The sequence below is a fragment of the Jaculus jaculus genome, chromosome X (genome assembly GCF_020740685.1).
Source record: "Jaculus jaculus isolate mJacJac1 chromosome X, mJacJac1.mat.Y.cur, whole genome shotgun sequence".
Classification (NCBI taxonomy): Eukaryota; Metazoa; Chordata; class Mammalia; order Rodentia; family Dipodidae; genus Jaculus; species Jaculus jaculus.
The window spans coordinates 114,343,336-114,370,529 of record NC_059125.1 but is presented as its reverse complement, the minus strand read 5'-3'; the positions used below and the strand labels follow the sequence as shown (position 1 = coordinate 114,370,529).

At 42.0% G+C, this 27,194-nt stretch overlaps 1 protein-coding gene across 1 annotated transcript in view; it reads right to left on the bottom strand.

Annotated features, from left to right (window-relative positions):
* The window catches only part of Slc25a43 (solute carrier family 25 member 43), a 56,683-nt gene extending 39,920 nt beyond the window's left edge, over positions 1-16,763 (bottom strand). Inside the window, exons 1-2 of the mRNA XM_004672611.2 lie at positions 16,489-16,763; positions 6,679-6,920 (exon numbers count right to left, since the gene is read on the bottom strand). Of these exons, the coding sequence (XP_004672668.1) occupies positions 6,679-6,920; positions 16,489-16,763 (517 nt within the window). The remainder of the gene's footprint in view (positions 1-6,678; positions 6,921-16,488) is intronic.
* Positions 16,764-27,194: the final 10,431 nt, after the last annotated feature.

Here is a 27,194-nt window from a genome sequence, read left to right as displayed (position 1 = left end):
TAAACATGTATTTAAAAAAATTTTTTTTAAAAATAAAAAAAAAATTATCAGCATTTTCCATGATTACTAAACATGTATTTTAAATGATTCACTAACTTCCCATTTATTTTCATTCAAAAATATCTGGGGAGGCTGGGTATGGTAGCATACCCCTGTGGTCCCAGGACTTGAGAGGCTGAGGCAGAAGGATCAGGAGTTCAAGACCAGCCTTGTTGTTATAGTGGGTTTGAGGCCAGCTTGGACTACATGTGGCCTCATTTAAAAAAAAAAATGGGTGAGCTTTTGCTATATGTTGGGCCCTATGACAAGTGCTGGAAATGCAAAGAAAAACAGTCTAACTTCTGGAAATATTTATTGTCAAGGGCAGTAGACATCCAGAGAACACTAATAAGTATAGCAATCCTGGCATGTGTTATAATACTGGGCTATACAAGCAACTTTATGTTCACAAGGATCAGAGGGATTCATTTTGCCTAGAAGAGTCAGGAAGGGCTTGGCAGAAGAGAGAATACTGTGTGGGTATTTTTTTGGATTGAACCTGTGGCCTCACATTTACCATTAAACTATCTCTCCAGCTACCCTCCCCCCCACCCTAAATTTTTGGTGATGAGGTCTCACTAAGTTGAACAGGCTGGCCTTGAACTCAATGTTGTAGCTCAGACAGCCTTGAATTTTAGATCCTTCTGCCTCAGTCTTCTGAATAGCTGACAGTACAGGTCTGTGTCACCAGTCCTGGCAAGTGTGTGGATTTTTTATTTATTTGAGAGAGAGAGAGAGAGGGAGAGAGGGAGAGAGGAAGAATATGGACGTGCTAGGGCCTTCCGCTACCGCAAATGAACTCTAGATGCGTTTGCCACCTTGTGCATCTGGCTTTCATGGGTCCTGGGAAATTGAACCTGGGTCCTTTGGCTTTGTAGGCAATGCCTTAGCTACTAAGCCATCCCTCCAGCCCATGTGTGGATTTTTAAAATAGGAACTATATAGCCCAGGTTTATGTGGAACTCATAAGCCTCCTCCTTCAGCTTCTCAAATGACAGGATTAGATTATAAGTGTGCATAACCACACCAGCCTCAGAAGAGAGAACTTTTGAACTGGGTCTGAGAAATAAGTAGAAGTTCATCAGACATCAAGAAAACAGCAAGTTAGTCCAGCTAATGGTAATGGCATATAAAAAAGAATGTGGGGGCTGGAGAGATGGCATAGCGGTTAAGAGCTTGCCTGTGAAGCCTAAGGACCCCGGTTCGAGGCTCAGTTCCCCAGGACCCACGTTAGCCAGATGCACAAGGGGGCGCACGCGTCTGGAGTTCACTTGCAGTGGCTGGAGGCCCTGGTGTGCCCATTCCCTCTCTATCTCCCTATCTGCCTCCTTCTTTCTTTCTTTCTCTTTCTCTCTTTCTTTCTTTTTTTCTCTGTCGGTCGCTTTCAAATAAATACATAAATATAAACAAAAAAAGAATGTGGTATTTCCAGGAAACACAAGTTTTTCTGTATGGATGGAGCATGACTGCAGGTAGATGCATGGAACAGGATGAGATGAGGGGTCAGGTCGGAAGGATCTGGACTGCCATAGCAATTTATCTTTCTCCCTTGGCTTAGAGGAGGGAGTCACTGGAAGCTTTTAGGGATTACAGCGAAATGAGGGCAGCAGAGCATTTGGGAAGATAATCCCTATCTAGTAGCAATGCATAGGATAGACTGAGGCAGGGTACATCTCAAACTAGAAGAAGGTATGCTCTTGAGTCTGTGAGAGAGGCCAAGTCTGCATTGTCAGAGTTGTCAGGAAAGCTGTTGTAGGCATAAGCTAGTGCAGAAGAGATGGGTAGGAAGGGGGACATACTTGTGCATTAAAAACGAAGTCAAAACAGCACAACTGAAGTGGAAACAGCAATAGGAGGAGGCAAAGTGATTCCTATATCTCTTGTGTCTTAGGCCATTCAGGGTCCTTAGGCTTCACAGGCAAGTGCTTAACCACTAAGCAATCTCTCCAGCCCAAATATTTTATTTTTATTTATTTTTTTATTTATTTGACAGAAAGAGGGAGAGAGGGAGAGAGAATGAATGGGGCACCAGGGACTCCAGCCACTGCAAACAAACTCCAGATATGTGCGCCCCCTTGTGCATCTGGCACATGGGTCCTGGGAAATCAAACCTGGGTCCTTTGGCTTTACAGGCAAATGCCTCAACTGCTAAGCCATCCTTCCAGCCCCAAAGGAACTTTCTTTCTTTTTTTTTTTTTTTTTTGGTTTTTTCAAGGTAGGATCTCACTCTAGTCCAGGCTGACCTATAATTCACTATGTAGTCTCAGGGTGGCCTTGATCTCACTGCGATCCTCCTACCTTTGCCTCCCGAGTGCTGGGATTAAAGGCATGCCCCACCATGCCCGGTTTGGCAATCTCATTCATTAGGAGACAAAGGAGGAAGAGCAGATTTGAGATTAATGAGGATATCATCATTTTTACCAAGGAAGCATGGGTGAAGGCATCCACTAGAGGTATGATGCCCTTACGACCTGGCATAAGTCTGGCTAAGAAAGACGAATTATAGGGTTAGGTTATTCCACAGTTTGTCTATATAACCTTGGGTAAATAACTTAGCTTCCCTAGGCATCTTTGTCCTCATCTATAAAATGAGGCCTTAGAAGTTGTTCAAAAGGTGAAAAGTTAGGCCTGGAAAGGGTACACATGCTGTAATCCTAGAACTAAGGAGACTATGGCAGGAGGAGTTCAAGGCCTGCCAGGGTCACTTAATGAGACCCTGTCTCAAAAAATGAAAAACAAACTAAATACATATAAGGAATAAATCCTGGTATTCTACTGCCCAGCATGGTGACTATGAGCCAGCTTAGGGGTGACAGGGCCCTCAAATGAATGGTTTTCTCTTGGTTAAATGTAGGACTTATTGAGTTGGAGAGATGGCTTAGTGGTTAAGGCACATGCCTACAAAGCCTAAGGACCCAGGTTTGATTCTCCAGATCCCACATAATCCAGATGCATATAGTGGCACATGTGCCTGGAGTTCGTTTGCAGTGGCTAGAGGCCCTGGCATGCCCAGTCTCTCTCTCTCTCTCTCCCCTACCCCTCTCTTTGTCTCAAATAACTAACTAACTAACTAACTAACTAACTAACTAACTAAATAAATAAAATCCTTAAAAAATGTAGGAATTTTCCTTGGGCCTGTGGGGGAAAACGTAAGTCACTACACTTTACTACCAGTCAGAAATGTCCTTTTCTTATCTCTGCCTGTGTAGGGAGCACTCCCTTCTGAGAAAGCTATTCCTAAAGAATTAAGGTTTCTGCCAGGCGTGGTGGCGCACGCCTTTAATCCCAGCACTCGGGAGGCAGAGGTAGGAGGATCGCCATGAGTTCAAGGCCACCCTGAGACTACAGAGTTAATTCCAGGTCAGCCTGGACCAGAGTGAGACCCTACCTCGAAAAACCAGAAAAAAAAAAAAAAAAAAAAAGAATTAAGGTTTCTGAGAAGATTGTCCTTTTCCAGAAATCCTGACCCAAGGACACTTGATGTCAGGATCAGGCAGGCTAAACTAGACACCCATCCATGGTGGTCATAAAACAAAAACAAAACCAACCTCTCTTTTTTTTTTTTAAATATTTTTTGTTCATTTTTTATTTATTTATTTGAGAGTGACAGACACAGAGAGAAAGACAGATAGAGGGAGAGAGAGAGAATGGGCGCGCCAGGGCTTCCAGCCTCTGCAAACGAACTCCAGACGGGTGGGCCCCCTTGTGCATCTGGCTAACGTGGGACCTGGGGAACCGAGCCTCGAACCGGGGTCCTTAGGCTTCACAGGCAAGCGCTTAACCGCTAAGCCATCTCTCCAGCCCCAAAACCAACCTCTCTTGAGGTAGGCTTCTCAATCCCTTCTTGTCTTCCTGGGTGAGAACTCTGCCTTGTTTCCTTTTCTTAAGTCCTGGGCTTTTTCAGTGCCTTTCTTCCTTCCCTTAAGGTCCCTTTCTCTTAAAACTCTCTCTGTTAAAGCTCTAGGCTATGATAAAATCTTTCTGAATCTTATCCTCTGGCCTGTGGATTTCATTCTTCAAATTCATAAGACAAGAATCCAGAGACATCCCCAAATTATCAGTGTGTCAGCCTATCATATTGTACATTAATGAAGAACCTCAGTTTCTGTTACATATCGGCTCATTGGCAGTGACCCCAAACTTCCTGTTTCAATGATAGTTAGTAACAATGTATTGTGCTGGGCGTGGTGGCGCATGACTTTAATCCCAGCACTCGGGAGGCAGAGGTAGGAGGATCACCATGAGTTCGAGGCCACCCTGGGACCACATAGTGAATTCCAGGTCAGCCTGGGTAGAGTGAGACCCTGCCTCAAAAAAAACAAAAGTCCCCCCCCCCAAAAATGTATTGTTCATTTCAAAGTAGCTATAAAACAGGCTCTTTTCTTTCTTTCTTTTGTATTTTTTGAGTTTTACAATACCACATTTTATTCAGATTTTACAAAGGAGTGCAGAAAGGGGAAGGCTGAGCAGTAAGGGGAAAACAAAATGCGGAGAAGTACAACATGTAGAGCCCAAAATGCCATGTGGGCCACATGTAGCTCAGGAGTCCATGTGACCAGATACGGATCTGGGGAAAAATATGTGGAAAGAAAAGAGAAAATAAAGTTCAAGGAGCTCTTGCCATGTGGGGAGCTGGAGGAGATAAAGAACCCATATGAAGAGTAAGGGCTAGGTGGAGCCCTCCCTGCTGGGCCTGAGCCAAGCCAAGACAGACCAGGCTCAGTTTAGGAAAAACTCACCCACAGCTAGAAGTTCCCAAGTGATCAGAAAGCCAGAGTGCAGACAGGTTCTTTTTATTTTATTTTATTTTATTTATTTATTTTTTGAAGACAGGTTATTAACAGGATAATGGAACACATTACAAAGAAATGATAAATGTTTTAGGTGATTGATATGCTAAGTATCCTGATTTGATCATTACAAAATGTATACATACCTCAAAATACTCAATACTATCCCAGGAACACGTACAATTGTATGTCAACTAAAAATTAAACTTAAACGGGGCATGGTGGTGCACACCTTTAATCTTAGCACTCAGGAGGCTGAGATAGGAAGATTGCTGTGAGCTGGAGGCCAGCCTGAGACTACACAGTGAATTCTAGGTCAGCTTGGGCTAGAGTGAGACTCTACCTCAAAAAAGAAAAACAAACAAACAAAGAAAAAACCAAAAAAACTTAAAATGATGCAAAATGAAAACAAGGCTTAAAGCTGGATGTGATGGTGCACGCCTTTAATTCCAGCACTCAAGAGGCAGAGGTAGGAGGATCACTGAGAGTTGGAGGCCAGCCTGGGACTACAGAGTGACTTCTGAATCAGCCTGGACTAGAGTGAGACTCTACCTCAGAAGCAAAGCAAAACAAGCAAACAAAGGCTTGAATAAGAAATCGCACTCAACCCTTTTGGCAAAGTACCTGGTATCCACTGAGTACTCCCCCAAAGCGTTAGTCATTGTAGCTAAAAACACAGAGATTGGGGCTGGAGCCATGGCTTAGTAGTTAAGGCACTTGACTGAAAAGCCAAAGGACCTAGGTTCCATTTCCCGGTACCCATGTAAGCCAGGTGCACAAGGTGGCGCATGTGCCTAGAGTTTGTTTGCATTGGCTGGAGGCCCTGTCGTCCCAATCTCTTTCACTCTCAAATAGATAAATAAAAAAGAATATATTAAAGACACAGAGGGCTGGAGAGATGGCTTAGCAGTTAAGGCATTTGCCTGCAAAGCCACAGGATCCAGGTTCAATTTTCCAAGACCCACGTAAGCCAGATGTACAAGGGGGTGCATGCATCTGGAGTTTGTTTGCAGTGGCTGAAGACCTTGGTGGGCCCATTCTTTCCCTCTCTCTGCCTCTTTCTCTGTATCAAATAAATAAATAAAATATATTTTAAAAAGGCACAGGGATTGGGAGTCAGAATATACTGATGCTTGTTCAAGTCACTAGCTTAGATGAGGCCCTTTAGGAAGGATGCAGGGTAAGAAGGCCATTGTGGAGGGCACAAAGAAAGCTGAGGAAGGAATACTACATGCCGGCTGGCAGTGTCAGATGATCCAAGTGGACCAGGTACATTGAATAAAAAAGATCTGGCAGAGTGATATGGAGCTACCCAGGAAATAGGGAGTCCCCTAGAAGTCAAGTTTCCAGAAGAAAGGGTGACCAATCTCATTAAACATTTCAGCAAAGGACAGAAGGGCAAAAACCTGCTGGATTTGGCAAAGGGGTAGTAAAAGGGGGGTGTGTTTGTACAGTTCTGGCAAAGACTATGAAGACTACTGGATATTCAGTTGCTCCTGCTTGTGGAAATGCACACTGAAGACTAGTTTCTGTGACAGCTTGGCAGTTTTGAGGGGGCCTTTCCAACCCAGCTGCACTGAGCCACTTCTACTGTTTGGCCTACTCCCTTCCTTGAGGTGTGACTGAGCAAAGCTTGGAAGTGGGGCATATAGCTGGGGAACAGAATGAAGTAACTTGTTCTCTATGGACTGAATCTATATAATCATACATATATATATATATATTTTTTTTTTTTCTCTATATATTACCTTGGGAAAACAGAGTTGACTGGTCACAAAAGTATATAATACCTTCATGTATTTCAAAGAACACAACCTTTTCTTAGACAAGGTATTAAGTTTCATCTTACCTAAAACAGTGAGGGACACCCCTCGGTAAAGGGCCAGGAACCCTTCCTGTTGATAAATAGTAGAAAAAGCATGGATGAGCCCCCTGTAAGATGGTTCCAGCATGTTCTGCACAATCAACCGGGTTTTGATGAGGTCAGTAGGATATGTCACAATGGTGGAAACCATGCCTGCGAGACTCCCAGCCACAATGGAGCTCCACTGGGAAATATGGCCCAGGTCATCCATGAACAGCACAACAAACCTAGGTAAAAATAGGGGGGAAACCCAAGGAATCAGCTCTATATTGTGTAAGCATGCTCTATACTACTTCTAGAAATATTTTCTAGCATTTGAGTGAAAATTACTATACTACATGGGGAATGATGAATAATATATTTCAATACCACTATATATTCATATAATGCTAGCTAGCTACAAGGAAAAGCTGCCTAACCTTCTGATTTATATCAACCCCAAATTCTTCTCATTTCACTTTCAGAATTTTCTCCTGTTGTCTGCATTCCTGCCCATGGGGTTGTAAATGCATAGAAACCCTTGAAAATATTAAACCAGAATGCAATTTTCCCATCCTCTTGAAACTTAAAAGGAATGAAACTTCTTGAAATGACTTTGAGCCTTTCAGAGAGTCCACCCTGCCTCAGTACTAGGAATAGAATCCAGAGCCTTGTACACACTGGTATGCATTCTACAACTGAGCTGAATCCCCAGCCCAGCAATCAAGAAATGGAGATTTGAAAATTCATTAGTTTGGGGCAATGAGTCAGGCAGTAAAGCACTTGCCACACCAGCATGGGTTTGGATCTCCAGCATCATATAAATGCTGGGGCTTGGTGGTGTCTGTCATCCTAGCATTCTGGAAGCGATAGGTAGACAGGAGGATCCTAGGGGCAAGCTGGCTGGCTAGACTAGTGGAACCAGTGAGTTAGAGATCCTGTCTCAACAGATGAGATGGAAAGTGATTGAGGAAGAAAATAGGTAGAACTCTGGCCTCCACACACAGGCACACACATACATAAGCAACAACAAAAAGTATGAGTTGAAAATACTTTATTTAGCTTTGTAGAAGGGTATGGATTTGGATTGAGGACCCACCATGGCCCAACAGACAAAGCCAATAGAGTTTAATCATAATTACCAAACTTTGGTTGGTTGCAGAAGGCCCTATAACCAGTTAGCTAATTAGGTTATAATGATTAACTAAATGACAACCATTTGACTGGTTTGTTGACTAGATTGCAGCCAATTAAGTTGTTTTCTATGTCTTGCTTTTATTTCTCTATAAATGATATCTGATTGCATGGTTGGCTGGAGTTCTGTGAAATTCCTTGTTCCTGGGCATTGTCTGATTGGGAAACTATTATTATTATTATTTGATTATTTATGTTATTTTATTATTTTGTTTTTGTTTTTGAGGTAGGGTCTTGCTCTAGCCCAGGCTGACCTAAAATTCACTATGTAGTCTCAGGGTGGCCTCAAACTCATGGCGATCCTCCTACCTCTGCCTCCCAAGTGCTGGGATTAAAGGCATGCACCACCACCACGTCTGGCTATGTTTTGTTTTGTTAATCTCAAATAAGGTCTACAAAATGTAATTGGTTAAAGGAATTCCTTTCCTTTTTAATATAAATGTAAGTGAAGTCATTGTCTCACTAGTTACTAGAAAAATGACAAAAACAGAAATGTGAACTGAAGTTCCCAGGGAAAACAAAGCCACATCTATGTCACAAATTCTATAAGGCTGATAGACCGATTAGAACTTCAGTTACTGTGGAGAGCTGAAATGTTACAAGTTTGAGACCAAGGTATCTTAGGCCATGTTTAGTCTTCTTAGTAGTATTTCCTACCTGTGTTTGACCTAACATCTTTGTGACTATCAAATAAGATCCTTTCAAAATGTACAACAGACCCCTAACTTCCACCAACCCAAAGGCTAAGAATGTCATTGGATAGCATCTGAGGATGACAGCAGATTTCCCTGCTTTGCTGTAACTCGTCTACCCGATGTTCCTACCAATTTATTTTTAAAATATCCTGATTGATGACTTTCTTTATTAAAGAGAAGGGGATTCAGTGGAATAGGGGTATAGGAGGGGGACAAAAGAGGGTAATGGAAAGGGATTTTAATTTTTTGTAGTTCATTTTTATTTATTTACTTGAGAGTGACAGAGAGAGAAAGAGAGAGAGAATGGGTGCGCCAGGGCTTTCAGCCACTGCTAACAAACTCCAGACGCGTGCGCCCCCTTGTGCATCTGGCTAACGTGGGTCCTGAAGAATCAAGCCTCAAACCAGGGTCCTTAGGTTTCACAGGCAAGCTCTTAACCGCTAAGCCATCTCTCCAGCCCCAATGGAAAGGGATTTTGATCAAATTACATTTTGTTCATGTATTAAAATTCTCAATAACAAGAAAAAACATGAAACTGTGATCATGTTCGTATATGGTATTAGGTATCACCTAAGTCTGTATTATCAGACCATAGCCACTCATATTTGGCTCTAGAATAAATATCTCTCATTCCCTTTGAGGTCAGAGCTGTTTTTGCATGAACAGTAACAGCATACCCACTTCTCACCAGTTCATTGGCAAAGTCTGAAAATATCAAATCATGGTGAGAATGGGTGGAAATAAAACCTCTCATCCATTTCCAGGAGAAACCGAAATTGATAGGGCTACTTTGCATTGTCTACTAGCACTGGAGAAGCATGTATTTTATCCTTTAAATTTCATTTCTAAGTGCACACCCTAGAGCAACTTTTGCAAATATACAAAGACACACATTCCACCATTGTTTGTATGTATAAAGAGCTCCAACAATTGAAATGTTCATGTGTAATAGAATGGATAAATGAAGCATTGTCAGTCAATGGATATCATGTGGTTGAATGAATGAGATTAGATAAATCATAAAAGCACAATGTTGAATGAACAAAACAAGTGTAGTATATGAGAACTAAAAATTATAAAACCCACAAAACAATATATTGGCCTCACAGTGTACACCAATAACCCTATTGAGGAGGGCTCTCAGGGAAATGGGGACTAGGGGAGAGGGGATATAAGACTTTAACCTGTGCTAAACACAAAAAGATTTTTAAAAATATCAATATATTATACTGGGAAGATTGCTCAGTGGTTAAAAGTGCTAATGGAAGGGAATTTATATGGGTGATTTAGGAATTGAACCCAGACTGTGTTCAATTCCTGGGTCCAGTCCCTAAGTCACCCATGTAAACTGAATGCAGGGAATGGTGAAGGCATCTGGCATTTGTTTACAGTGGCAAGAGGCCCTGGCACACCCATACACACACACACTCTCTCTCTCTCTCAAATAAAAAAATAAAAAACAATATATTGGGCTGGAGAGATGGCTCCATGGTTAAGGCACTTGTCTGCAATGCCTAATGACCTGAGTTTGATTCTCCAGTACTCACATAAAGCCAGATGCACAAAGTGGTGCATGCATCTGGAGTTTGTAGCGCTGGAGGCTCTGGTGCTTCCATTCTATCTGTCTGTCTCTCTGTTTGCAAATAAATAAACAAAATAAAAAACATTAAAAAAAAACAAGACCCTAACTCAAAAATAACAAAGATAAATAGTTTGGTGTAGTGTTGCAGGATGGCAATCCTAGCATATGGGAGGCTAAAACAGAAGGATTTGAGTTTGAGGCTAGCCTGAGCTACACAGCAAGTTCCAGGTCAGCCTGGTATATGCAGTGAGACACTTTCTCCCAAAATGTGTGAAATGTAGATGGCAGGTATATGAATGTTTTCTGGATTATTCTTTGTATTTCTCTGTAGGTTTAGAATTTAGTTAAAATGGTTTTGGTAGACTTTTCCAAATGTAAAACATGGGATGCATGTGGCACAATGGTAAAGCACTTGCCTAGCATGCACAAATCTCTGGGTTCAATCCTCAGCACCTCAGATAAAGAACAACAATAAGCCAAATACAAAACATAAGCCTGTTCTTTTTGGAAGCAGGGCAACCCAATCATGATTGCTTATCCCTGAAGTAGTTGTTACAAAAGGGACTTCTACATAGCACACCTTTCCTTGCCATGAAGCAAAGGGATTTGACTTCATGCTGATGAGGATAAAAATTCAAACAGGGGCTGGAGAGATGGCTTAGCGGTTAAGTGCTTGCCTGTGAAGCCTAAGGACCCCGGTTCGAGGCTCGGTTCCCCAGGTCCCACGTTAGCCAGATACACAAGGGGGCGCACGCGTCTGGAGTTCGTTTGCAGAGGCTGGAAGCCCTGGCGCACCCATTCTCTCTCTCTCCCTCTATCTGTCTTTCTCTTTGTGTCTGTCGCTCTCAAATAAATAAATAAATAAAAATTAAAAAAAATTCAAACAGGCTTGGAAACCAGAAAAATAATATTTTCTTCCTGGCATGGTGGAACACACCTTTAATCCCAGCACTTGGGAGGCAGAGGTAGGAGGATCATGAGTTTGAGGCCAGCCTGGAACTACAGAGTGAGATCCAGGTCATCCTGAGCTAAAGTGAGAACTTACCTTAATTTATTTTTTCTGCCACAGATTGTGCCAGGGAGAGGGATGTAGAGGGTGTGCAATAAAAGGTAAGTGCTCACAGTTGGGCTAATAACTGTTTTGTCTTTTAAAAATGTAGGCATCCCAGTTAGCCTGCTTTCAAACTTCCAGTGAAGGAATGGGTTTCCTGTTTCTTCAGTTGTCAGCAGGCCAGAGCCTAATAAATGGGCAGAAGGCATTCAGCTGAAACCACCCATAAGTGTTCTAGGTTGGCGCCTCTGCTCCCAAGTAAACACTCATTCATGAAAAACATCTCCTTCACGTAATAGGAAAGTTTGGGGATTCCTTTTTGTTGACTGGCATTAACTGTCAACTGAGATGCAAGTTAAGCAGCTACTAAAAGTGATATAGGTAAGAACTATATGTATGTGGTGGCTCATGTCAGTAATTCGGCAGAGGAAGGAGGATCACTTCAAGTTTGAGGCTAGCCTGGTCTATACTATGCGTTGCAGGCTAGCCAGGGCTACATAGTGATACCCTTTGTCAAAAGAGAGAGGGAGAGAGAGAAAGAGAGAAAGAGAGAGGGAGATGCAGGTGAGGGGGTAGAGGTGCAACGTAGTGGGGCTCTATCTCCCAATTCCTGACATCAAAAAAGGGGAAGGTTATTAAAGCTGGCATTTACCAATTGACTGTTGGCTTCAGTGTTAGTGCCTATGTACTTCTTTTCCCTGGTCAGTCAAGTTGGAGGGGCAGAGATGTATAGTGGAAGTGTCCATCTGGTTATCTGCAGCAAGATGGAACATAGGTGCAATCTAAAATGCCAAAAGTAGCCGGGCGTGGTGGCGCACACCTTTAATCCCAGCACTCGGGAGGCAGAGGTAGGAGGATCGCTGTGAGTTCGAGGCCACCCTGAGATTACATAGTGAATTCCAGGTCAGCCTGGGCTAGAGTGAGACCTACCTCGAAAAACCAAAAAAATAAAAATAAAAATAAAATGCCAAAAGTAGCACCATTCTTCCTCACTGTCATTCTCATTCCCCATCTCATCTGACCACTTGTAGGACATAGGTTAATTCATCATCAAATTGTTAACCATTGGTAATGCACCAGACACTGTGCTAGCTCTCAAAATAGATAATAAAAGAAGGCTTAACAGTCTTGACAAGGAAGTAACTGACAGCAGCAATGAAAGGGAAATAGGCCCTTGGTTTACTGAATGACTTAACTAGAAAGAGGAACCCTATCTTAGATTGGTTTGCTTTACCAACTTGCCTTATTATCAAATGTAGAAAATGAAAAAGAACTGAAGGAAACCCATTCTTTCCAGACTCCTACCATCTGATATAGGGACAAGGACTACCAATCTGCCCTTAGAATAGCGGAATCAAGGTGGGCAACCCGGATAGGCCACCAGTGATGCATCTTAGTGTGCCTATATCTTAAGCTCTTGTCTGACTGGTTGGAGAAGTATTATTCCTGTTTAGCTCTTCCTTCTATCTCTTCACATACATTCAGGCACAGTAACTTGTTCCAGAAAGACTGGATGAGCTGGTGAACTGTAGTAACTCCTTTCTTTCAGCCAGTGCAGATGCTACACACACCTTGGACATATGTGATTAGAACTCTGAATAATTCCTTCAGTCTAACACAAGCTAGTGGGCAATGCAACTGAACACAAACTCATGTCTGGTCATGCAATACAGTTATGGTTTTGGTTCTGAACAATTTAGACCTACAGGGACCTAAACCCATGTTTATTTAGTCAAGTAGGTATAGAATAAAGTTGGGGGAGGATCTTCATTTTGATGCATTTGAAAGTCATTCATTGTATCAGCTATTATTTGCATATGACATGACCCTGCCTTCCTACTGCAGCCTCTACCCAGTAGTCTTACTTCATTGTGAATCTAATAAACAAATTTAAAATATGTAATTGTAGAAAGAACCCTTGGCTAAGGGAACCAGAAGCTCTAGTATCAAGTTCTAGCTCTGCCACTGTGTTTGTGGACAAGCCATTTAACCACTCCATTCCCTGAATATACTGGATGTTTTGTACCAACCCACTTTCAGAAAGTATACTGTTATTCCCAGCCACCTGGTTTCGAAATTCAGGTCAAGAATGTAGAATCGAATCCACGTAATGATGAACTGCAAGTATTATCTTTATGTAGGAAGGATGGCTTTATAACTAATCAACCTTTCTAACTACATACTTTGCCATTTACCAAAATACTTCCTTTCAGTTTTTAGAAAAAAAAAAACCTTCAGGAAAAATTTATTAGTAAACCTAGTTCGTGTAACTCACTGTTCTTCTCATACCTCTGTCATCAGCCTGTATCAGATGTGTTCAGCTGTCCTGTGAACTAGAGCAACAGGTTCCCAGCTGGGCCTACCACCCACAGTCTTTCTCTTCTCTCTCATCCTACCCTGCAACCATGTGACAATCACTCTCCTTGAATTGCTTTCATCACAATACTGTCCACCGCCCTGCAAAGAAATTTCCCACAGCCACCTTCACATGCCAAGTCTGATTTTCAAGATCTAACTCGAACCTGTTTTTCAAGCCTTACTTCTGGTCCTGTTGCATGCCTTGTTGTCCCAGTGTCTTCACTGGTATTACCTGCAATTCCTCATCTTTGCCTAGCAGATTTATATTCATTCTCTCAAGGTTGAACATACCTCTTTTCTTCTCTGTGACACCGTTACACCTTCCCATCCCTCACCTGAAATGTACCTTTCTAGAGCATTTGATCCAGGGAAGTTGCATACCACATCGTGAGTTGTGATTGTGGAATAAGACATCCTAGTCTTCTTCCTCTACTACTCTTTAAGCTCCTGAGGCTGGGGGACCATATCCCTTTTATTCCTGCATTGTCCATTGCATCATGCACACAGTGGGTGCTTCATGTAATGTCAAATGTATGCAGACAGAAAAGCTGCATCATGTAATAATACAAACAGGATGAGACTGAGACTCAGGCGGCCAGGCGCTAGTGCTCAGCTCTGTCACTGGCAAGAGGTGTACCAGTGCGAGCTCAGTTCTGCATCTGTAAACTAGACATGATTCTTGCTGTCCTATGGGCAGTAGGCAAAAGTTATAAAAATAGAATGACATAAATATACAAGTTGGTTAGTAGAAAAGCCATAAATTTGAATCAGCCTTTAAAGTTCTGTCACTTGCTTCCTGGTACACATTCTCTTATTGAAAGGGAGATTTCCATGTCACTTAATGAAGAAGAAAGGAGGGTAGGGAGAAACTGAACTATTAAAACTCAAAACTAGGGCTGGAGAGATGTCTTAGCCTGCAAAGCCTAAGGACCCAGGTTCAATTCCACATTATCCATGTAAGTCAGATACACAAGGTGGCACATGCATCTGGAGTTTGTTTGTAGTGGCTAGAGGCTCTGGCACGTGGTGGCACATGCATCTGGAGTTTGTTTGTAGTGGCTAGAGGCTCCAGCACACCTATTCTCTCTACCTGCCTTTCTCTCTAATAAATAAATAAAATATTAAAAAAACAACCTTAAAAAAAACCCTCAAAACCAGGTCTGGAGAGATGGCTCAGCAGTTAAGGGCACTTCCTTGCAAAGCCTATTGGCCCGGGTTTAATGCCCCAGTATCCATGTAAAGCCAGATGCACAAAGTGTTGCATGAATCTGGAGTTTACATGCATCTGGAGTGGCAAGAGGTCCTGGCATTCCCATTCTCTCTCTGCAATTAAGTTAAATTTCAAAAGCTCACAACCCACAACCCCATGGGGAATATCAGCAACCTTACTGCGGAGGGCTCCAGTAAAATGTGGGCAGGAAGGAGGGAAAAGATTATACCAACACATGATGTATACATACAAAGTATGTTCTTCTTCTTTTTTTTTTCTTTGAGGTAAGGTCTGCTCTAACCCAGGCTGACCTGGAATTCACTATGTAGTCTCAGAATGGCCTCGAACTCACAGTGATCCTCCTACCTCTGCCTCCCAAGTGCTAAGATTAAAGGTGTGTGCCACCACGCCCAGCCCCAAAGTATGTTCTTAATAATAATAAAAAACGTATAAACAAAAACAGCTCAAAACTGCAGGTCAGATCTTGCAGAAGGTATGGGAAGCTGAGGAAGAAGAGACTTTGACAGAAATGTCATGTGATCCTACGCAACAGGCTTCCCTCCCGAGAGAAAGAGAAGGTGGTTCTCCTCCCAGGCGGAAGTCACATGAGTGCTGGCCTTGAGCACTCAGAGATAATGATGATCTATTCAGCTTGTCAGCTGCTAGGGTAGTCTTCCAGCTCTGGCCTGCAAAGTGATAGTATCAAGGCAAAAACACTGTCTGTCACCAAGGCTGAATTATGTGGTTAAGAGTCCTTGGGGCTGGGAATATAGCTCAGTGATATAAGAGTTGCCTAGCATGTTCCAGGTCCTAGGTTCTAGTTTCAGTCCTGGAAATAAAAAAAGAAAAAAATCTACCCAGGCGTGACAGTAAAATATTTGTCTACTTCAGAACCAAGGCCAGTCTTTAGAACTGGCACTATGCCCACCAAATCAGGAACATAGGGACCGTCTTCCCAATAGAGAACAGCTCCTCCTCCCCCTGAGATGCCATACCCCCCTTTTCTTTTAGGTTTTCTTTCTGGCTCCAATGTAAACATCATTGAGCCCTGGGCAAATGTGCAGCGTCATGAATCATCCTGAATTTGCATCTTTACATCTTTTCCTAAGGAGTAGCTAGCTATTGATGTGGAAGAAGGTGGGGAAAGCAGAAAGAATGAGGCCAGTGAGCAGTAAGAGGTGAGGAAAATAGTAGGCTCAGGGGACCACTGGATTCTAGTGCCGTTCCAGTTAGGCTGGGTTTGGGGTTGGGTGGCAGAATTCTTTTTGAGGCAACAGACTGGTCCATCGCTCCCTACCGAGCGATTTCTTTGGGAGGCATCAGTCACCCAGGCTTCAAGGTTGAGCTTTCTCCTAAGCTAGCCAAAGCAAAAATTGTCCTTGATGCTGGACAACGAGAAAGGTCAAGATTCTAGTCCTTAGAAGGTCTCTTCATTCCTTTTCCTCAGACCTCCTTTAGCGTTCTGCCTCCTCCTCCTCCTCCTGCCTAACCCGGAAAGCCTCAAGATGCCGTGAAACTGCGTGCGGCTCGTCGTTGGGCAGGAATCTCCAGAGAAGGTGAAAACATCCGGACCGCACTTTGGAGACTATACATCTGGCCTTGCCAACGGATCCGGGGGTCCTCACGTGATCCGGAAGGAGGCTGTTCCCACTGCTGCGCACCCACTGCGGGTGGCAGCAGTCAGACCTCCCGGCCCCACCCGCCCTGGCTCAGGCCCGGCTCTTACTTTCGGTAGGCGGCGAGCTGCACGACGCTGCAGGGGAAGAGGCGCAAGCACGCCACCGCGTTCCCCTTCCATAGGGCCCGGGGCCCCTCGGCCAGCCACACTCGTCGTGCGGCGGCCCAAGGCCCCCTGCTGGGACCTCGCAAGACGCCGACCTGGGCCAGCACGGTGGCGAGCTCCAGGGGTGCGGTGAGGCTGAGGCTCAGCGCCCCCGCCAGCCCCGCGCATAGCAGCCGCTGGCTGCCGGTCAGCCGGCCGTCCCGTTTCCAAGTAGCCATCGAGCCCCGGCCCCGGGCCCGCGCGGGACTCCGCGTGGCTCACGCCAGGGGCTCGCGGGCCACCGGTAGAGGGGGCGGGCTAGGCCCCGCCTGGCGTGGGGCGGACCCGCGGGAGGGACTGGAAGCTGGGCCCACGCTCGGGCCTCCCGGGGTGGGGGTAGATGGGAAGGGCTGAGGTCTCCTCACCTAGGGGAGGTGTGTTTTGCGCGGTAATGGGCCAGGCTGGAGTTGCCATTTTCATTTAAGAATGGCCACTGTTCTCGGTAGGCCTAAGGCAGCAAGACGCGTTTCCTGGGCATTTGGAAATCCCTCTGCCTCGCGTCTTGTTTGCCAGGGTTCTCATTCTACGCAGCCCTCCGCCCCCCCCTGGCTAGCTCCTCCTCTTCCCTTCAAACCTCTAGTGTTTTCTGCCCAACGAAGTCTGGAGGTTTATGCAATGCGGAGATTTACAGAGGCTATAGGTGTGATTAGAACCTGAACTCTGGAATGTGCCTTAGAATCCTTGGCGCAGCACCTTTGTGACCTTAGAAAACGCGCTCGATTTCTTTGTGCCACAGTTGCTTCACCTGTACAATGGCAGTGCCAGGTTCGTCTTGCTAGGGGATGTAGTGATGAAATAAATGCTCACTGGGGCAGGCAAGCAGTTTATAGGTAGTAATTATGATATGATTAGATATTACTTTTCAGAAGAGGAAACTAAGACACAGAGACGCTCGAGGCCACGTGACTACTACAAGGCAGACCGAGGATTCAATATAGGTTCATTTTCTGCCAACACCACACATTCACTAGGACTGCATAATTTCGGAGGGACATTGCCAATGGCTCTGTTAAGCTAAAGAAGAGGACAATAGAGGCAAAAATTGCTAAGACTGACTTGGCCAGAATCCAATAAGAATTTGATTAAGTTATTTTTTTTGTAACAAACCCTTCTAATTTAATTTCTCTCTCTCTTTTAAAGGCCATGTTAGCCAGGCGTGGTGGTACATGCTATAATCCCAGCCCTCGAGAGGCACAGGTAGGATTATCATAAATTGGAGGCCACCCTGAGACTACATAGTAAATTCCAGGTCAGTCTGGGCTAGAGTGAGACTCTACCTCAAAAAAGGGGGGAAAAAGGCCATGTCAATAATAATTATAAGGAAAGGGACAGTCAGTAATTAATGTGAACATGACATCCCAAATACATAGTGGCTATTAGGCTTTTATACTATTTTCCACGTTTACTAAGGTAAACTGTTAATGGTACTTTTTCTTTTAAGTTAAGCACATGTACATTTAAATTGACACATCATAACTGTACGTATTCATTGGGTACAGCATGATATTTGAGCACATGTGTTACAAGAATCTCAGCTTTCATTGCTTATGTCTCTATCAAGAAACTGAAAGATGGGAACTAGTTTTGGTTTTGGCCAGAACTAGACAGAATTTCTTTCTCTGTCTTGCTCATAACAGTGTTTATTTGTAGAAAGGGTTAAGCGACAGGTAGGAAACATGGGTATGTAGATTAGCTGTGAGTCCAAGTTATCGGAACTGGGAGATATGTTTTATTTATTTATTTATTTATTTTTCTCATGGGATATTAGTACATCCTCTGGTACCAGTGCTCCTGTTGATGGCTTATCCTCACCCCAGCATGGATTTCTCAGGGGGAAATTCTCATACTTTGGGCTCCACATTGCATAGATACATTGTAAAATGATCAAATCAGGCTAATTACCATAACTCACCTCAAACGTTTATAATTATTGTAGGTTTAAACAAGGATTTTGAATGTTTCTACCACAAAGGAACCTTTGCTAAAAGACCGGGCAGGCATTCCTTTGGGAGAACTTATTCTAGCTGTGGAAGCCTAGCTCTTCTCATAGCAACTGAGGGGAATGGTTATTTTTCATGTTTATGGAATCTCGTGTCATGCCATAAGTGAATTTCATGGCCATGGAAGGTTTTAGAATATAGATTAATGCTGTGGCAAAAGATCCTGGTCCCTCATATACAAACACATGTAAATAAATAGACCTTTAAAAAAAGAATATAGATTTATGATTCCAAAGAGAGAGGATGTAGGATCACTTAAAAGGGCTTCAATCGGAATTTGGGACTATAGTAAAGAAATCTTCAGGCACCAGTTCTGTGTCCTAAAGCACTTTTCCCTTGCCAACAGGACTGGACCCTAAAGGTTCTTCTAGGAAGTATTGCCCTGGAACTGTACTTGGTGGTGCCATTCCCCATTACATGGAGACTAGTTCAACTCAGCTCTGTAAATTTTTTTTAACTTTTTTTTAATTTTTAAATTTTTATTAACATTTCCATGATTATAAAAAAATATCCCATGGTAATTCCCTCCCTCCCCACCCCCACACTTTTCCATTTGAAATTCCATTCTCCATCATATTACCTCCCCATTACAATCATTGTACTTACATATATACAATACCAACCTATTAAGTACCCTCCTCCCTTCCTTTCTCTTCCCTTTATGTCTCCTTTTTAACTTACTGGCCTCTGCTACCAAGTATTTTCCTTCTCACGCAGAAGCCAAATCATCTGTAGCTAGGATCCACATATGAGAGAGAACATGTGGCGCTTGGCTTTCTGGGCCTGGGTTACCTCACTTAGTATAATCCTTTCCAGGTCCATCCATTTTTCTGCAAATTTAATAACTTCATTTTTCTTTACCACTGAGTAGAACTCCATTGTATAAATGTGCCACATCTTCATTATCCACTCATCAGTTGAGGGACATCTAGGCTGGTTCCATTTCCCAGCTATTATAAATTGAGCAGCAATAAACATGGTAGAGCACGTACTTCTAAGGAAATGAGATGAGTCCTTTGGATATATGCCTAGGAGTGCTATAGCTGGGTCATATGGAAGATCAATCTTTAGCTGTTTTAGGAACCTCCACACTTTTCCACAATGGCTGGACCAGATTGCATTCCCACCAGCAGTGTAGAAGGGTTCCTCTTTTTCCACATCCCCGCCAACATTTATGATCATTTGTTTTCATGATGGTGGCCAATCTGACAGGAGTGATATGGAATCTCAATGTAGTTTTTTCTTTTTTTAAATTTTTTATTTATTTATTTGAGAGCGACAGACACAGAGAGAAAGACAGATAGAGGGAGAGAGAGAGAATGGGCACGCCAGGGCTTCCAGCCTCTGCAAACGAACTCCAGACGCGTGCGCCCCCTTGTGCATCTGGCTAACGTGGGACCTGGGGAACCGAGCCTCGAACCGGGGTCCTTAGGCTTCACAGGCAAGCGCTTAACCGCTAAGCCATCTCTCCAGCCCCTCAATGTAGTTTTAATCTGCATTTCCCTGATTACTAGTGACGTAGAACATTTTTTTAGATGCTTATATGCCATTCTTATTTCTTCCTTTGAGAATGCTCTATTTAGCTCCATAGCCCAGTTTTTGATTGGCTTGTTTGATTCCCTATAATTTAACTTTTTGAGTTCTTTGTATATCCTAGATATTAATCCTCTATCAGATATATAGTTGGCAAAGATTTTTTCCCATTCTGTAGGTTGCCTCTTTGCTTTATTCACTGTGTCCTTTGCAGTGCAAAATCTTTGTAATTTCATGAGGTCCCAGTGATTAATCTGTGGTTTTATTGCCTGAGCAAATGGGATTGTATTCAGAAAGTCTTTGCCAAGACCAATATGTTGAAGGGTTTCCCCTACTTTTTCCTCTAGCAGTTTCAGAGTTTCAGGTCTGATGTTAAGGTCTTTAATCCATTTGGACTTAATTCTTGTGCATGGCGAGAGAGAAGAATCTATTTTCATCCTTCTGCAGATATATATCCAGTTTTCAAAACACCATTTGCTGAAGAGGCTGTCTCTTCTCCAATGAGTATTTTTGGCATTTTTATCGAATATCAGGTGGCTGTAGCTACTTGGGTTTACATCTGGGTCCTCTATTCTGTTCCACTGATCTACATGTCTGTTTTTGTGCCAGTACCATGCTGTTTTTGTTACTATGGCTCTGTAGTATAGGTTAAAATCAGGTATGGTGATACCACCAGCCTTATTTTTGTTGCTCAGTATTATTTTAGATATTCGAGGTTTTTTGTGATTCCAAATGAATTTTTGGATTGTTTTTTCTATTTCCATGAAGAAAGCCTTTGCAATTTTGATAGGGATTGCATTAAATGTGTAGATTGCTTTAGGTAAGATTGCCATTTTCCCAATATTGATTCTTCCAATCCAGGAACAAGGGATGTTTCTCCACTTTCTAGTGTCTTCTGCAATTTCTTGCATGAGTGTTTTAAAGTTCTCATTGTAGAGATTCTTTACTTCTTTGGTTAGGTTTATTCCAAGGTACTTTATTTATTTATTTTTTTGATGCAATTGTGAATGGGAGTGATTCTCTGATTTCATCCTGTGTGTGTTTCTTGTTAGCATATATGAAGGCGACCGATTTTTGTGTATTTATTTTGTATCCTGCTACATGGCTGTAGGTTTTTATCAGCTCTAACAGTTTGCTAGTAGAGTCTTTAGGGTCCTTTATGTATAGAATCATGTCATCTGCAAATAATGTTAACTTGATCTCTTCCTTTCCAATTTGTATCCCTTTTATGTGTGTCTCTTGCCTTATTGCTATGGCTAAGACTTCCAAAACTATATTAAATAAAAGTGGGGACAGTGGACACCCTTGTCTTGTTCCTGATTTTAGTGGAAAAGCTTCCAGTTTTTCCCCATTTAGTAATATGTTGGCTGTAGTGTTGTCATAAATAGCCTTTATTATATTGAGATATGTTCCTTCTATTCCCAGTCTCTGTAGGACTTTTATCATGAAGGGATGTTGGATTTTGTCAAATGCTTTCTCTGTATCTAAGGAGATGATCATGTGATTTTTGTCCTTCAACCTGTTTATGTAATGTATTACATTTATAGATTTGCATATGTTGAACCATCCCTGCATCTCTGGGATAAAGCCTACTTGGTCAGGGTGAATGATCTTTTTGATATACTCTTGTATTCTGTTTACCAATATTTTGTTGAGAATTTTTGCATCTATGTTCATGAGGGAGATTGGTCTGTAATTTTCTTTTTTTGTTCTATCTTTGCCTGGTTTTGGTATCAGGGTGATGCTGGCCTCATAGAAGGAGTTTGGTAGAATTCCTTCTTTTTCTATTTCCTGGAAAAGCTTAAGAAGCAATGGTGTTAGCTCTTCTTTAAAGGTCTGGTAAAATTCGGCAGTGAATCCATCCGGGCCTGGGCTCTTTTTAGTTGGATGATTGTTGATAACTGTTCGGATCTCCATGTTTGTTATAGGTCTATTTAAGTGATTAATCTCATTTTAATTTAATTTAGGTAGGTCATATAAATCAAGGAAATCATCCATCTCTTTCAGATTTTCATACTTTCTGGAGTATATGCTTTTATAATATGTCCCTATGATTTTTTGAATTTCTCTGGAATCTGTTGTGATGTTACCTTGTTCATCTCTGATTTTATTAATTTGTGTCTCCTCTCTTTCTTTTGGTCAGATTTGCTAAAGGTTTATCAATCTTGTTTATCCTTTCAAAGAACCAACTCTTTGTTTCATTAATTCTTTGTATTATTATTAGTTTTTTGCTTCTATTTCATTAATTTCTGCCCTAATCTTTATTATTTCTTCCCGTCTACTGATTTTTGGTTTGCCTTGTTCTTCTTTTTCCAAGGCTTTAAGGTGAAGCATTAGGTCATTTACTTGCGACCTTTCTAATTTCTTAATATAGGCATTTAAGGCTATAAATTTACCTCTTAGAACTGCCTTCATTGTGTCCCAAAGATTTTGCTATGTTGTGTTCTCATTATCGTTTGACTCTATAAATTTTTTGATTTCCTTCTTTATTTCTTCATTGACCCATTCATCATTTAGTAGTGTATTGTTTAGTTTCCATGATTTTGTGTATGCTCTATAGCCTTTCTTGCTACTGATTTTTAGTTTAATTCCATTGTGGTCAGATAGAATGCAAGGAATTATTTCAATTTTCCTGAATTTGTTAAGATTTGCTTTGTGTCCTAGTATATGGTCTATTTTAGAGAATGTTCCATGTGCTGCTAAAAAGAATGTATATTCTGCAGCCTTTGGATGAAATGTCCTGTATATATCTGTTAGGTCCATTCCTTCTATGACCTCATTTAGTCCAGATGCCTCTCTGTTTATTTTTTTCCCAGGATGACCTATCAATTGATGAGAGTGGGGTGTTAAAGTCACCCCCCACCACTGTGTTTGGTGTTATCTGTGACCTTAGTTCTAATAGTGTTTGTTTGACGAATTTGCGAGCCCCCATGTTAGGTGCATATATGTTTAGGATTGTAATGTCCTCCTGTTGGAGTGTGCCCTTAATCAATATAAAGTGACCTTCCTTATCTTTCTTGACTAATGTTGGACTAAAATCTACCTTGTCTGATATTATATATTAAAGAGGGAGGCAGATAGAGAATGGGCATGCCAAGGCCTGCAGCCACTGCAAACGATCTCCAGATGCATGTTTCACTTTGTGCATCTGGCTTATGTGGGTACTGGAGAATTGAACCTGGGTTCTTGGGCTTCACAGGCTAGTGACTTAACTGCTAAGCCATTTCTCCAGCCCTATTTTTTTTTCCAATTCAGAAGTTTTCTTGCTGCCAGGTGCCTTCCTCAGTGTGACATTGCCAAGCGTGCATGGAATTTTTGGGGGAGATGAGATTCTTTTTTACTTTAAAAAATTATTTGAGAGAGATTGAGGAATGGGGAGAGAGACAGATAGAATGGGCATGCCAGGGCATTCAGCATGCATTACATTGTGCATCTGGCTTATGTGGGTCCTGGAGAATTGAACCTGGGTCTTTGGGTTTTACAGGCAAGTGCCTTAACCACTAAGAAATCTCTCCAGCCTTTTTTTTTTTTTTGAGGTACTATCTCACTCTAGCCCAGGCTGACCTGGAATTCACTCTGTAGTCTCAGGGTGATCTTGAACTCACATCAGTCCCACTACCTCTGACTCCCCAAGTGCTGTGATTAAAGGTGTGAGCCACCACGCCCGGCCAACCCTCTTTTTTTAATTAAAAAAAAAGTTTATTTATTTATTTATTTATTTTTATTGACAACTTCCATGATTGTAAGCAATATCCCATGGTAATGTCCTCCCCCCCCTTTCCCCTTCGAAACTCCATTCTCCATCATATCCCCTCCTCCTCTCAATCAGTCTCTCTTTTATTTTGATGTCATAATCTTTTCCTCCTATTATGATGGTCTTGTGTAGGTAGTGTCAGGTACTGTGAGGTCATGAATATCCAGGCTATTTTGTGTCTGGAGGAGCACATTGTAAGGAGTCCTGCCCTTCCTTTGGTCTTTACATTCTTTCCGACAGCTCTTTCGCATGGATTCTGAGCCTTGGAAGGTGTGATAGAGATATTTCAGTGCCAAGTACTCCTCTGTCAGTTCTACTCAGCACCCTGGTGCCTTCTGAGTCATCACAAGGTCACTGCCATCTGAAGACAAAAGGTTCTCTAACCAAAAGTGAGAGTAGCATTAATATATTGGTATGAACATTAAGAGAAGTACTTACTGTGCAGTTTGGTGAGCATAGAATATACATTTAGCCAGATAGAAGTAGACGTTACAACCCTAGGGCTCGTGACTACTCCTGTTGTAGGTTTTCAGTATCAGAGATGTATTCCCTCCCATGGAGCAGGCCTCCAGTCAAATTAAAGGGCAGTTGGATTCCCCCATAACAGACATGCCACAATTGCACCAGTTGGCTCATGTGGCCTGGCTGGCCAAATATAAGGCTTTCAGTGTCCACTGTTGAGTATCTTCACTGGTGATTTCTCTATCTCCCGTTGAACTGCATGCAGTGTGGCTTTTTTCTAGCTGTCTGTCAGCTGGTCTACATGGAGGAGGTTTTCAGCTCAGCTCCAGCAGGATTTCTCAGTGACCGTGAAGGCCAAGTATGTGGAGTCTTCAGCAATAGAGTCTTACCATCTATTCCTGGTGGAAAAGCAAGGGTCTCGGTGATGGCCTATAACGTTTTGGGGCATCAGGGACCTCCCTGGCCAACAACTCACTGAAGGGTATCCCATCCCTGGCAATGAACATTTTCTAGTAATAATCTATGGCTCTGAGTGTTCCATCATCCAAAAAAGTAGGTTTCCGTATGACTTTTTTATATCCTCTTAGATTTTGATTAGCCCTCCCTCCACCTTTCCTTTACTCAATCTCTTCCGCTGACATCAATTAGGCCTTTTCACCCCATTAATCTGTTCTTCTACGTATGTATGTATGTATGTATATACCATCCTATTAAGTCCCTCTCCCTCCCTTTCTATTCCCTTTATATCTCCTTTCTACCTTACTGGCCTCTGCTAATGAATTTTCTTCCTACTTACACAGAAGTGCAATCATTTGTAGCTAGGATCCACCTATGATAGAAGAACATGTGATGTTTGACTTTCTGGGCCTGGGTTACCTCATTTAGTATAACCCTTTCCAAATCCATCCATTTTCCAGCAAATGTCATAATTTCACTTTTCTTTACTGCTGAGTAGAACTCCACTGTGTAAATGTGCTACATCTTCGTTATCCACTCATCAGCTGAGGGACATCTAGGCTGGTTCCATTTCCTAGATATTGTGAATAGAGTGGCAATAAACATGGTTGAGCAAATATCTCTAAGGTGGTGAGATGAGTCCTTAGGATATATGCCTAGAGGTGGTATAGCTGGGTCATATGGTAGATCTATTTTTAGCTGTCTCAGGGACCTCCTCACTGATATCTGCAATGGCTGGACCACATTGCATTCCCACCAACAGTATAGAAGTTTTCCTCTTTTTTCACATCCTCGCCAGCATTTATGGTCATTTGTTTTCATGATGGTAGCTAATCTGACAGGAGTGACATGGAATCTCAATGTAGTTTTAATCTGTGTTTCCCTGATGACTAGGGATATAGAACATTTTTAAAGATGTTTATATGCCTTCTGCATTTCTTCTTTTGAGAACTCTCTATTTAGTTTCATAGCCCATTTATTGATTGGGTTGTTTGATTTCTTATTGTTCTGATTTTTGTGTTCTTTGTATATTCTGGATATTAATCTTTTGTCAGATGTCTAAATGGAAAACATTTTCTCCCATTCTGTAGGTTGTCTCTGCTCTATTCACAGTGTCCTTTGCTATATAAAAACTTTGTAATTTCATGAGATACCAGTAGTTTATTAGTGGTTTTATTTTCTGAGCAATTGGGGTTATATTCAGAAAGTCATTACCTATGCCAATATGTTGAAGGGTTTCCCTTACCTTTTTCCCTAGCAATTTCAGAGTTTCAGGTCTGATATTAAGGTCCCTGATCCATTTGAATTTGATTCTTGTGCATGAAGAAAGACAAGGATCTGTTTTCTTCTTTCTACATCCAGCACCACGTATTGACGAAGCTGTCTTTTCTCCATCGAATATTTTTGGCATTTTTGTCACAATCAAATGGCTGTAGCTGCCTGGATTAACATCTGGGTCCTCTATTCTGTTCAATTGATCTACATGTCTGTTTTTGTGCCAATACCATGCTGTTTTTGTTACTATGGTTTTGTAATATAGCTTAAAATCAGGTATGGTGATATCACCAGCCTCATTTTTATTGCTGAAAATCATTTTGGCTATTTGAGGTTTTTTTTTGGGGTGAGGGGTTTCGAGGTAGGGTCTCACTGTAGCCCAGGCTGACCTGGAATTCAATATGGAGTCTCAGGGTGGCCTCGAACTCACAGCAATCCTTCTACATCTGCCTCCCGAGTGCTAGAATTAAAGACGTGTGCCACCGCACCCAGTTATTTGAGTTTTTTTGTGCTTTGAAATGAAATTTAGGATTTTTTTTTCTATTCCTGTGAAGAATGCCATTGGAATTTTAATGGGGATTGCATTAAACGTTTAAATTGCTTTTGGTAAGATTGACATTTTCACAGTATTGATTCTTCCAATCCAAGAACATGGGATATCTTTCCATTTCCTTGTGTCTTTTGCAATTTCTCACTTGAGTGTTTTAAAGTTCTTATTTTAGAGCTCCTTCACTTCCTTAGTTAAGTTTATTCCAAGGCACTTTATTTATTTATTTATTTTTTGAGGTAATTGTGAATGGGAGAGATTCCCTGATTTCAGTCTCTGTACATTTGTTGTCAGTATGTAGGAAAGCTACTGATTTCTGTGTGTTTATTTTGCATCCTGCTATGTTGCTAAAAGTGTTTATCAGCTCTAATAGTTTGGTGGTAGAGTTTCTAGGGTCTTTTATGTATAGGATCATATCATCTGCAAATAGTGATAATTTGATCTCTTCCTTTCCAATATGTATCCCTTTTATGAGTGTCTCTTGCCTTATTGCTATAGCTCAGACTTCCAGTACTATATTAAATAAAAGTGGGGACAGTGGACACCCTTGCTTTATTCCTGAATTTAGTGGAAAGCCTTCGAG